At 45.7% G+C, this 12,491-nt stretch overlaps 1 protein-coding gene across 2 annotated transcripts in view; it reads right to left on the bottom strand.

Annotated features, from left to right (window-relative positions):
• FBXL7 (F-box and leucine rich repeat protein 7) overlaps positions 1–12,491 on the bottom strand; it is a 994,658-nt gene that overhangs the window by 730,303 nt on the left and 251,864 nt on the right. For both annotated transcript variants that reach the window (XM_069620452.1, XM_069620451.1), the window contains one exon: positions 2,595–2,684. Coding sequence is in view for 1 of the 2 variants with exons in the window: in XM_069620451.1 (XP_069476552.1) it covers positions 2,595–2,684 (90 nt within the window). In the remaining variant the exon portion in view is untranslated. The remainder of the gene's footprint in view (positions 1–2,594; positions 2,685–12,491) is intronic.

Genomic DNA, 12,491 nt, shown 5'->3' with positions numbered 1-12,491 from the left:
TACAGAAGCACCTGAAATGTCAGAGTTTCCAAGAGATCCTGTAAATATTGTGGGAGTGTCCCCTGCACATTTCCAGCGGTCCGGCCTATGTTATTCCCATCTCAATAAATCCCACGCTGGGCTATTGCGCGGACAGAAAGATGAACTCTGTGACACAGCTTGACGAGCAAACATTTTCCGAGTGAGTCCAGAGGATAAAAAAAGGAGCAAACCAAGACACGAATTACAAGAGGGAGGGACAAGAGCCGCCCAAACAACAAAGATGACAGAATTGAGGAAAACGGACAATGGGCCTTCTTCATACTTTGAATTACAAGTACATTTTTTTAAATCCCTATTGCAACATTTTGGTGAGAATGAGAGAAAGCGAGACAGATAAAGAGAGACAGTTAGTGTGTGCGTGTGAGAGAGAGAGAGAGCGAGCGAGCGAGAAGCGGTTGCCCATAACACCAACCAATGGGAAGCCTAGGAATGTAGCTGAGTCTCTTCGTTTCTGTGTCCTCTAAGCATGTCAATTACTCTGAGTAGCCCAACCACAGCATGCAGTTAGCTACCTGTCTACGGCTGTCGGAAAGAGCAAATAACAAGAATGAACTGTTTTGATACATCCTCTTTGATCAATCAGGACTCCACAATAGGGATATGAAGAGCAACAGCAAATACACAACCCTGGCATGGAGTGAGTTGTCCATTGTTAGGTAGATATGCATTGGCGAAGCAGTGTCGATCGTAACGACTGACAATTCAATATTCCTTTCAAGGCATCGTCACTAAAACCAAACTCACTCTACAGACCACAACATACTAACATTAAACCAAAGAATGCTCTCTGTCTCTTACTCTCAGACTATCCTTTCCCTCACATACAATATTGTTTTACACATTCATTGGTCCTCAGTTGTAGAGTCTGGAGGCACAGAGTGAACTTGAAGATAAAACAGACAATACGTTTGTATTAAAGGCAAAGAGCAATGTGGGGTGTCAACCTCAATAGAAGGGAGTATACGGCTCTGTTAGGGTACCTCTCATTGTGCTTAATATTGGCGGTGCGGCCTACATGAGAGCAATATCGATAATCAAAAGGACGATTCCTGAATGCCCCGCTTTCCTTGCTGGGGTTATCAAGCTCCATTAAGGAGAAGTATCAAGAGGCATGTTGCTACTATTCTTTCTCAGTGTCAGCAAGTTCCGTATCACTGGACCCTTAAAAGAGAAGTCCCTGCCCCTACTTTTCAGCCCATATACTTGATGTTGGGTCAGAGGGTGTCATGTCCTTCCTCACGTTGGACAGGCCATGTGCATAGTATCCTTGATGTATATGCATATATATCCAAACACAAATGTATGTTGTAGTCCTAGGAATGTAGGCTATAATCAACAAATGTGGTTCGTGGAAGGCTTTGAAATAAACGTGATCACTCCCAGGGATTTTAGTCGCCTTTCACATCATTCTTTTTTTAGCCTTTTGCAGGATTGAAGATGGGGCTAGCCATATGCAAATAGGTCTAATATTGCCACCAATGGGAGCAGCCCAGCCTGAACTGCCAATCCACATCCTCGATGCACAGACACACAAGCAGCCCCAGACATGTTTCGCCCTTCTTGGGCCTCCTCAGTGATGTGCAAGTTGGTTCCCTATGGCACCGAGCAAGGGACCCAGGTCTGGGCATAGCCTCCTTCACAAAGGGAGATCAACGATAACCAAAAAAGTGATGGGTGGAAGGTCTTGAAATAATCTTACCTACTGGCAGCGCTCTGGGCAACCTTCCACACCACTGCTTTTTAGCCTGCCCGCGCCATTGGAAAGGGGATCAAGGCCTACTTGACTCTTCAGCAGGTTGACAAGCCAAACCCAAATTTGATAGTGCCAAATATGCTGCCAACCTCCCTTGGGTCAGCATCCCGTAGACAGCTTTCCTTAAATGGCGGCCGACGTGAAACTTTTCGAAATCGCCATTAGAATCCCAGCCTGCAAGCACAGCAAATATTTGACCCCATCTGCTAAATGCATAGCAATATAAACCTCACAAACGGTCTTAAATATAATCCTACACCCTCTCCCTGCCTTCCAAACACGTCCAACCGCCAAATGGGCATGTCATCGCCCAACAACTGCAGACCTGGCACATGTTGTCCTCGACCCACATATTCACGCGCTAGTCCCAGCGCCGCGCAGAGTTTTATAATATCACAGCACCACGGGTTTCTGGGTGGAATACAAGTACACCGTCATAAAAAAGATTTATAATTCAATCACCATGTTTCCATTACACCCATGCGCGGCCCTCGGAAGCAGGCGATTTGGAGGCCTCGCCATGTAGTCTTAACACAGCAATACCAATTTAAAAACACACTAAAACACCTCTAAAAATGTTTACTTTGGGCTGAAATGCACTTAATGCATCGTGCAGGCAGGGTATCTTCTGCCAAATTGTCTCGTGGTTGCACTCGGTCACACAGGGAAAAAAGGAAGCCAGAGTGGACACAGGAATTTTATGTGAGTGCTTGTGCGAAAGATTTTTAAATCAGACAGTACTCAAGTGGGGTACTTTAGGGATCAGAAAGTGAGGGGTGGGGTGCCGAGCTGACTGTACCTTCGCTGGTCGCCGCATTCTTTCGCGCTTTGGTCGGGGTGTGGTCTGTGCTGGAACTCACGTCGGATGAGATGCTTGAGCTGCCTTTGCCTAAGAAACATAGAGGAAAACAATAAGGCATTAGTGAAATTCAAGGTGGCGGCCATCTTTGTTTTGAGTAACAGCTAATGTCCCCTGCCTTGTGTACAACACAGCAGATATTCTGTATATATACAGTAGATCACTGCAGGCACTGAAAATGAAACAACAACACATATTCAGAGCTAGAACATTTCATCAGCAAACGGAAGGATATTATTTTTATTTGTATTTACTGATCTACTGGGAAAATCACACAGCCAAACAGGAAAGGCTGCTTGGGAGAAACAGATATTGAACGCAAACACACTTGTCGGAGACAGGAGAGGGAATCCACTGGCTGAATCAGGCCTCTTCTATCGGTGTCATGGAGCAGCATGGGCAGGAAGGGTGCAGGAGAGAGAATCCACTGGCGGAATTAGGCCTCCTCTATCAGTGCCATGGAGAAGCATGGACAGGATGGGTGCAGGAGAGGGAATCCACTAAAGGAATCAGGCCTCCTCTATCAGTGTCTTGGAGCAGCGTTGACAGGAAGGGTGAAGGAGAGGGAATGCACTGCAGGAATCAGGCCTCCTCTATCAGAGTCATAGAGCATCGTGGACAGGCCAGGTGCAGGAGAGGGAACCCATGGAGGAATCAGGCCTCCTCGATCAGTGTCATAGAGAAGCATGGACAGGATGGGTGCAGGAGAGGGAATCCACTAAAGGAATCAGGCCTCCTCAATCGGTGTCATGGAGCAGCATGGGCAGGAAGGGTGCAGGAGAGAGAATCCACTGGCAGAAACAGGCCTCCTCTGTGTCATGGAGCAGCATGGACATGAAAGGTGGAGGAGAGGGAACCAGGCCTCCTCTATCAGTGTCAGGGAGAAGCATGGACAGGCAGGGTTTATGAGAAGGAATCCACTGGAGGAATCAGGCCTCCTCTATCAGTCTAGTGGAGCAGGATGGACAGGAAGGGTGCTCTCCTCAAGGGCATAACGGTACCATATGGCAATGACATTAACCCAGTATTGTGCAGCAACATCTTCGGGCCTTGAACACCCTGGCCCGTATTGTGGAAAGCTGGTAGTGAGTCTGGAGTTCCGCCTCACCTCATGACCACCTCACGATCTGAAAGCCAGGCATGAACACTTAACTATCTTGGTTCCCAGTAGAAGACGCAGGTTCAATATCCACACAGTATACATTTTCGGCTGCACTAACCCCTTGCTGCACCTCCATGGGTGTATTGCTGGGCACGCCGATCCCTCGATAAAAAAATCGACTCAGGCTTTCAGGGTATCCAAAATTGATGTGCATGAAACAAATGTACATAGAATTATGTTGTCTGACATTATTTGCATGCTCATTGGCCATTCGCAACCTGCACTACGTGCCACTATTCTTCCCCTGGAAAAGGCCAGGAATCCCACCAAGAATGGTGCAAGGAAATCCGACATGCAGTGCCCCATGTGTTTCCCCTGCAAGAAATCTGCCTACCAGGGAGTGGTGCTGGAAAAGAAGGTGGACATGACTGTTATTAGACAGCAAGGACCAGAAAGACGATCATCGGAATTCCCAACTTGTGCAGGTCATCCTGAACACCTAGGTCAAGTTGTAGCATTAAGTAATGTAAGGTTACGCCATGTGGTGTAAGGAGGACTTGTGTAGTGCACCTCTGCTGCTGTGCTTGCCACATTGCACGGGGTCCTGCAATACAAGTGGAGATGGGATAGAGGGGAGTCAGGTAAAAAACCAGAGGTTGTGATGAGTGAAGGCCGGGACTAACCTAGCGCGGAGCACAGGAGTGGTTCTATGCGCTTTGGCAGGGACACTTGGGTAAGAGCAAGAGCTGGCAAATCGCAGTACCACATGGCCGGGTTATCCTCTGGCACAGAAGTGGGGAGGCGTAACAGAGCTAAAGGCGAAAGCTTTGGGATAGCTCAGTAAAGTGGAATGTGGTACTGGTAGACACGGGAACTGCCGAGTGCATGGGGGTCTGTGTGTATAGTATAAAGCGGCATGACATTTAGTGACATTTAGTGACGAGTTGAATATTTGGGGAGAAGAGGTCGTTTGGGATCACTGAGGATTCCCGTTGTGGAATCTTAGTAGCAGGCTGGTCCGTCCTGTCTGCTGTCAATCTGTGAGTAGGCTTTTAGTCATGTTGCTCTCGATTCGCATCAGAGTTCTTGCTGTTCTGGATTTTTTTTAAGGCAAGAGTAGTGGAGACTGACCCAACTCTGCCTAATCTCCCAAATGTATTTATTGAGGTCTTGTGCACGGGGGAAGGCATTTGCTAGCGGAACTAAACCGAAAGATCCCCATTTCAGTTGTGTCACAAATTGCTAGGTTTGCTGTTCGCGTTGTTTCTTGTATAAGGCCATTTTAGATCCAGGTGGTTATTTGTTGTTATCTTCTTGCTTAGTTCTATAGTGCTTTATGATGGATGCCTCTAGCTTCTAGGCGCACTACTCGGGATTGAATACGTATAGCATGTTGCCCCTGAGCTACCCTCCGGGTTGTGGTTCTCATCTAAGTTGTAGGGTTTCTGAAAGGCTCCATCGTTAGGTGTTTGCTTCTCAGACTGTATCCAGCGGTCATTTGGCTCGGGGGTGGCTGTTGGTTCACATTTTGTCTGGTCTTTGAGGGGGCATTTCTAGCCTGTGGAAAAAGCCTCATTTTGATGGCCTTTCTGAAAGTGAAATGGTCTTACTCTGTGTGCAGATGCCCAGGGATTCAGTTCCCGAGCTTGGCAGAGAGAAATGCGAAGGAAGATTGGAAGATTCACCATGATGCTTCTGGCTGAAGCTTCGTACTGATACTAAAGCTGCATTGTGGGAGAGAAGCGCTCTCGTTTGCATGTAACGAGTGCACTTCCCTTTGGTGGATGCTGGCCCCTTGCTGTTTACAGCAAACAGTCGTTTGCATACTTTCACTAAAAGCACATACTCTTAATGGTAAAGGTAAGCTACAAGTCTCAGCATTCAAGCTGGCCCGGGGCTCCTGCCTTCCACCTCCCTTTCCCTGTTTTCCTGTCATCTGCTTACAGCTTGGTCCTCCAGTTGCCCTCTGGGTTGGGTCAGTCTACTGTTGGTTCTTCCATTGACAACATCTGACTGCAGGTCGGTCCTTCGGCTGCCCTGAGGGTTGTCCCCACACCTTGTGCGTCATTCCATCGACAGGCATCCAGGTCTAGGAGCTGGTTTGAGACCTCACCTCCATCTACCCGTCTTTCCGTCGGCTTGGTCTTTCAGCTGCCCCCACAGCTCCTCCAGTGTTCTTCAGTCCGACCAGGCATTCAAGATCAGGAACTGGCTCGAGGTCCATTCCTTACCATCAAACTGCAACCTTGCCGACTGAGTCCTGCTCTGTCAGCGTTCTTCCATCTGCCCTGGCTAGTGTGTGACCTTCCGCATGCGGTCCCCATTTGCATCTGATGTGTGGCCTCTCCCAACCGTCTCTCTTACCATTGGACTACAGCTGTCCTGAGCCCTTACCCGCCCAAATCACCAAATCACCAGTTGTTTGGAGTCCAGCTCTCTAGCTGCCTAGCAGGTTGTGCTATGTTCTTTCTTTTCTTCTTTCCCTTCCCTTCCTCCCTTGCTGTTGAACTGGATGATCTCTCAAACAGCCCTTTAAGATGAGTTGCAGTACCCTCGAGATAGATGGGGATGCAGATTCATACTCATGTATCAAATAATAAAGACAACTCAATAGTTTGGCAAAGGGAGTCCGTTTTAATAACAAGTTCATAAAACGGAGGGTAGAACGAACATCAGCAACCGCTCGATCTTAGCACTCTCTTCACTTTTAGAAAAAACACAATATTTATAGCAAAAACTCACCACTGCTGACGTACAACCTGCGCACGTACTAACGTCATTCTACGTGGCAATCCTAAAAACCTAACATGCAACGTGATTGGTTATGGGAAGGTAACTTAACATAGGTACTATATCTGTATATGGTAACGGGGAGAGGGGATTGGATAATAAATGTCAGGTGGGGCAACTAAGCCTCCCTTCTAAATGACCACTATGAAGGTCACTAAAAGTATGACATCCCATTGGCTCTACTCACTATAGGACCTTAGATTACATGGTCCACTATGATTGGATTGGCATCAACCCCACTCATACTTTTCACTTACGTCTAGCGGCACGCAGAAAGAACATCCAGGTGCAGAAAAGCTCGTCTGCACACCAGCTTCCCACCAATTATGCTACAATTAATCATCACCTCAGTGGTCATGTGTCAATTACTACTTTGTAGTTTGGCATTGTGCCTGTTCTGTACTCTGAGAACTTTCAAGGAGTATGGGCATGGCGGGGATCCATGCGTAGGTTTGAAAGTCTCCTTTTTCCAGCCTGCCTTTGTCACATGAATCAACACTGTGAAATCGGCTTTTCTCCGTGTCTTTTCGTATATTTGATTTAATTCTACCTGTATTCTGATGTCTGTGTCTTATCTTGACCTTTCTGAACAGGATCCTCTGTTCCCTTCTCTCCTTAATTGTATCCAATGTCGGCCTATTCTGGTCAGATAAGACCTTGGTTTCTGAGCATGGTCATCCTTAGCTGAATTTTGTTCTGTCTTGATTCTCGATTTTCTTGCTGCGACACACTCCATCTGAGGCCTTTTGTAACTTTTGTTGAATTTTGAATTTTGTTGAATTCTGCTTACGTGCGTAGTGGACTTACATTCATGTATAAATTGAGGTATATACTTGTAAACGTTGGTGCTTGCTGCAATCTATCAACTGTAAAGCATAAGCAAGCTTCACGATTTCTTTGCCTCTTGCAGTTACTTGCATTTGTACACATTTAAACTAAATGAATATCTTCATCATGTATGTGGCATAAGTTTTTTCATCTTGACATCAACTTCTTCACCTTAGGCTCAAGATGTCATTTATTCATGATATTTCGTCTCTTTGTCAGTATTCTCAGGTCATTATATCTTCTATATGTGTGTCAGTCCAATTTCTTGTAACATCACCATTCATCTTCCTTCATTATCTTCTTTGCTTCTTCAGGTATTTTATTCAAACAACCATCATATTGTTTAGGATGTAGGTATGGGTATGGCTTCTTTAATTACTGTCCAGGGTGTTGGTATATTAATAGGTGCTGTCAACCTGAAATGCACTGGGCAAAGGCAAAGGCTGCTCTCTGTTTAACTGTTCATCATACGACACATACTTTGGTGTGAACCCAATAGGTAATGGGAGGGGGCACGGTACTCGACACTTCCCCTTCACTGTGTTCCTGCTTAAGGGTAGACTTCGCCTCTTCTGTTTTCCTCTTATCCAGATGTGCCCTTCCCTGCTCTCCTATTTGTCGTTCACTCCTTTATTGAATCTTTTTAAGCCCTTCTTTCACAAGGACTTTGTTTACATACTTGCAAGATTTGTCTCCGTTTTATTCCTCTTATTTTGCTATTATATTCCATCCATCCATCCATCCATCCATCCATCCATCCATCCATCCATCCATCCATCACTTGGTCTCCTTAATCGGGGTGTGGGGGAGTGGGTGCGTTTGTGTGTGTGTGCTATACATCTCACTCCATTCTCGATCTTTTCTTCTGTTTAAATCTCCAGTTTCTATGCATCACTGAAACCTGGATCACCTCTTCAGGCACTGTTGTTCCGGCTTCCTTTTTCACTCCGTCTACATCCTTTAACAATTCCCCCGGATCCGGGATTCGAACCTCTGTTGCTCTGCGCGGTCTTGCTTCCAGGACCAGCACGTTGCCCATGTGCTATTCTCCGTTCTGCTTCTTGATTACTTCTGCCTCTGCTTGCTTCTTATGGTGTCTCCTCTTTCTCGTCTCCTCCTCCTCATACTTCTGGCTCGACCCTTTCTCTTCTATCCTTGTTAGCCCCTTTTTTCTCTCTGACCATGCTCGTCTTTCATTCTCCTTTTCACTCTCCTCTCCTTCTTCTCCTCCCTCATCCTCTAACTCACCATCTTTCTATCGCTGTAATCTTAGGAACTTTAATGCCTCTTCTTTTTTACCAACTCTTATCGCTGCATTACCTTCAATCACTTTGTTTGCTTCTTATTCGCCTGACTTAGTTATCTGTAGTCTTTTGAATCACGTCTTCTCTTTAAATTGTTATGCATTGTATTGAAATCTCTCACAGTCTTCTCTTGTTTCCTTCTACATACCCGCCCGTTCTCTCCGATCTCAGTCTTTATTTCTTCTTACCATGCCAAAGCCACCTTGTGCTTCCTCCCTGTTTCGATCCTTTGCTCTTTTTGCCCCAAAGTATTAAAAATCCCTTCCTCTTCCAATTTGTCGTTCTTCCTTACCTGTCTTCCGATCTCGACTTAAATCTTTTCTCCTGTCGTCTTCTTCGTAATTCTATTGGTTTATTTAAATGATCAGCAGTTGCAACTAGTATTGTACCATGTTTCCCTTTTGTTCAGCGCTTGTGCACCACGATATTCTATACAATAAGATACGTCATCCAATGAATGTATATTGCAGACTCCAAGCTGAAGGTTTTCAACCCAAACCAACAGCAGCTGACGTTGCCTTTTTGAAGTAACTCAGGTGTTGTATGGCGGCGAGGAAACCTAAAGTCATCCAAACATCAACAAACGTCCACATGGATAAGAACAGACCAATTTAAGGGCATTGTAAACTACCAAAGTCTAATAAATATTGAATATCCCTCGAGAAAAGGCAGGGACTCCTACTGAATAGTGACAATGATAGGGACGATTTAAGTTTGGCACACAAAACGTTGAATTAGCGGTTACTAATATTCAACGGACAAGTCCTGATTTCATCTTGAAAGATGATAATCTGAGACGGCCTATTGCAACCTCTGTCAGGAAGATACCACAATGCAAAACTCTCCAGGGGGGCACACTGAGCCGCCTGAGCGCTCTCTCTGGATAGATGGTAAAGCAACTGATTACTAAGCCATGGGAGTGAGGGCTTAAATGATTGGAGAAAAAAGGCGGCGGTCGTTTCATGCTGCTCCTAATGAGCAACTGTTGTTGAGTGTGGTATAAACATACCTCTTCGCAATTAGACTCCAGCCAGAAAGGCCTTTGCAGGCTTCCACGAGTCTACCTTGGTATGGGCCATGCCAGGTAGACTCGTGGAAGCCTGCACCTAGCTTTGAAAACTAGAATCTAAAACAACAGCCCCGTAAATAAAATTCCGCCTACTGTGGTAGAAGACGCAGAATCGTGAGATCTACAAAAAAAAAAATACATGTGTGTCAAACACCGAATGTCACCAAGGCAACAAACGCGCTCTCCATTTCCTCAACTATTTGTTACCGTTTTTTGTAAACCGGTCTCAGTGTTTTGACATTACGGCCTCCACTCTTCTGCGCCACTACCTTTTAACCTCACAGAACTTCCCCTTAAGCTCCCACTTCCTTCCGCATGTTTCAAGGCTACGAGCAGCTCTAATCAGAGGGTCAACAGCCTGCTGTCAGGAACCGGAAGTTAAGGCAGCTGTTATTTCCACAAACATCACCAGGCCACTGACACGTGAGAGGTGGGCAGGGGAGAGGACTCGAAGCTGTTACGATATGAGGGCGCTAGACGCTTTCCTTCCCCTCCCCCTGTATGTTCATCTGAAGCAGTACCAGACTAGGGGCGCTCATCTGCACCTCATTGGGCCCCATGCATCAGCACAGGCAAGTATGTATAAAAACTAGAAATTACAGGAAAAATATCAAAAACGGTGCGTTTTGGGTCATTTCTTCACGATGTTCATCTCGCCGAAAAGATGATGCAGACAACAGGGACATCAATTCACCACAATGCCAGGGGTACAGGAAGGTATACCTGATGGCATCATAGGAAGTGATGTCATATGGACATTTGCCCTGTTGACATTATGGGAAGGTGCATTGCAAAGGTTTTTTTTTTAACACAAATTGTCAATTCCAACAGCTTTGGCTTTTGTGTAGGCATGGCAAATGCATTTTGCATGCACAGCTGTAGTGGCAACAACTGACCATTGATGATACCAGCTACAAAATGGTGCCAGTACCTGGCCATATAATAGCCACGCCTGGCAAATGCCTAATACCCATTCACAAACCAAAACTGTTGGGTTTTGCCAATGCTTGCTTTTAACAAGACTTCAGTGAAGTGCAAGCATAGTGCTTATAAATTGGGGTGGCTGAAGACAGTCCTGGTTTGAGACATTTGTATTACACTTGTACCACGTTTACAGCTCAGATTAAAACCTTACATTTCATAAGACTCATTTATTAAAACACTGGCAGGCACTCCAGCTCAAAGTTTGAATGTAAGGCTTGATGAACCTATCTCAAAAGTTATCCTAGGACGATGCGTTTTAGGTAGGGAAGGGTAGCAAGTGGGAGTGGGGGGCATACGGATCAACATGGCATGGGCTGCCAATCGGTGGGCACATTTTTTACCAAACAACACCTACAAATATTGTAACCCTCCTCATATGGCAATTTTCCCTAGCTGTACTCTAATGCAATAGTTTTGGCTTACAGGTGGTGCTTTAGAACCACCTAGTAGTCAAAACTAAAAAACTACAACAAGTATATGATTAACAAAGAAAAGTGTATTTCGTTTTCAGCCATATATTTGCTACATATTCGGTCCTGTCGCAATATGCGATGGATGCAGTCATGATAAGCTGGAGGACGATCAGCAGAACCACTGTAGGCCAGGAGCACTGCTTTTCTATGCCAGTTATTCCACTGTAGGCCAGGAGCACTGCTTTTCTATGCCAGTTATTCCACTGTAGGCCAGGAGCGCTGCTTTTCTATGCCAGTTATTCCACTGTAGGCCAGGAGCGCTGCTTTTCTATGCCAGTTATTCCACTGTAGGCCAGGAGCACTGCTTTTCTATGCCAGTTATTCCACTGTAGGCCAGGAGCACTGCTTTTCTATGCCAGTTATTCCACTGTAGGCCAGGAGCACTGCTTTTCTATGCCAGTTATTCCACTGTAGGCCAGGAGCACTGCTTTTCTATGCCAGTTATTCCACTGTAGGCCAGGAGCACTGCTTTTCTATGCCAGTTATTCCACTGTAGGCCAGGAGCGCTGCTTTTCTATGCCAGGCCAGGAGCACTGCTTTTCTATGCCAGTTATTCCACTGTAGGGCAGGAGCACTGCTTTTCTATGCCAGGCCAGGAGCACTGCTTTTCTATGCCAGTTATTCCACTGTAGGGCAGGAGCACTGCTTTTCTATGCCAGTTATTCCACTGTAGGCCAGGAGCACTGCTTTTCTATGCCAGGCCAGGAGCACTGCTTTTCTATGCCAGTTATTCCACTGTAGGGCAGGAGCACTGCTTTTCTATGCCAGTTATTCCACTGTAGGGCAGGAGCACTGCTTTTCTATGCCAGTAATTCCGCATCTGGCCAGTCACTGCCATCTTACATCTGTTGTCTCACATGCCAGGGCATAGCCAGAACATTCTAACTACTGTCTCACAGGCAGTGCAATAAAATGGTAAGTGCAACCTAATATATCATATATGCCATGTATACTATATAGTCACTATATGGGGGCTATACTTCACCACTTCAAGTGCTTTGATCATTTCCAAGTGCAGTTCAATCAGCCAACTACTATCACCTTATGTCAGGTCAAGTCTGAAGAGCTAGATTGATGAATCAGCATGTTTGCTTTACAGTGCAAACTTAACTGAGTCACTTTTGGTCATTTCACTTTTAGAAGTTAGGGACAATGATGCTCTTTGAGGTAAAGTGATTTGCCCAAGATCACACATGTTGTTCAAGTGGACAATCTGGGACTTGTGACTATTTTGCTTTCCAGTGGACAACATCTGCAACCATACTATCTTAAATTCGACACCAACAT

The sequence above is a fragment of the Ambystoma mexicanum genome, chromosome 5q (assembly GCF_040938575.1).
Source record: "Ambystoma mexicanum isolate Mex_15411 chromosome 5q, UKY_AmexF1_1, whole genome shotgun sequence".
Taxonomy (NCBI): domain Eukaryota; kingdom Metazoa; phylum Chordata; class Amphibia; order Caudata; family Ambystomatidae; genus Ambystoma; species Ambystoma mexicanum.
This window is presented reverse-complemented; position numbering and strand designations above follow the sequence as displayed.